General features: G+C 46.6%; 1 protein-coding gene across 1 annotated transcript in view; it reads right to left on the bottom strand.

Annotated features, from left to right (window-relative positions):
* Window positions 1-670, bottom strand: part of LOC119592106 (probable cation-transporting ATPase 13A4) — a gene marked incomplete at its 3' end in the record, with an annotated part of 17,932 nt that overhangs the window by 1,617 nt on the left and 15,645 nt on the right. The window contains 1 exon segment of the mRNA XM_037940925.1: window positions 5-254. Within this exon segment, the coding sequence (XP_037796853.1) occupies window positions 5-254 (250 nt within the window).

The following is a 670-nucleotide window of genomic DNA, read 5'->3' as shown; positions in this document are numbered from 1 at the left end:
TGACCGAGAAGTGGAAGACGACGCAGACGAGAGCGCCGAACATGGACGCGACGTTGTACTTGAAGGCTGCGAAGATGGAGACGAGAGTGGCCCTGCCTTCCAGGAGGAGGGTGGGGACGCACGTGATATCCTGACGACGCGAGGTGAAGGGCGCGGCCACGGAGGCTTCGGCAGACGAGAGGGAGATGCCCGTGTGAGCCACCTTGAGGGCGCCGCAGTCGTTGCAGCCGTCCCCGCACATGGCGACTTGATGGCTGGATGGGATAATGGACTTAGAGTAGCTGTTTACTGATGGCTTTCCGAGCTTACTGGGTCATCTGTCGTGCAGTCCGAGTTTAGTCACTTCGAGTGTATTCAGTAAGTCGAAAGGTTGTTGTTTTTTCTCAGAAACAGATAGAACTTTAGCTTAGATTTGCAAAATGGGTAATTCATCAAATAACATCTTAAGCATTTATTTACCTCATTACTTTCACATGTCTGTTCATTCACACACGCACTTATCAGTTTTCTCATACATCTATTTATTAATATTAAACGAAATAATTAATAATCTGCTCACTGACTTACATTATATTCCCCCATCTATGCAAATACCTACAAGTAACATATAATTACGTCAGCTTATTGAGCCAGCCGCATATAAACACAAGCGCGCATTCACATATGCATT

Source organism: Penaeus monodon, chromosome 29 (genome assembly GCF_015228065.2).
Source record: "Penaeus monodon isolate SGIC_2016 chromosome 29, NSTDA_Pmon_1, whole genome shotgun sequence".
Classification (NCBI taxonomy): Eukaryota; Metazoa; Arthropoda; class Malacostraca; order Decapoda; family Penaeidae; genus Penaeus; species Penaeus monodon.
This window is presented reverse-complemented; position numbering and strand designations above follow the sequence as displayed.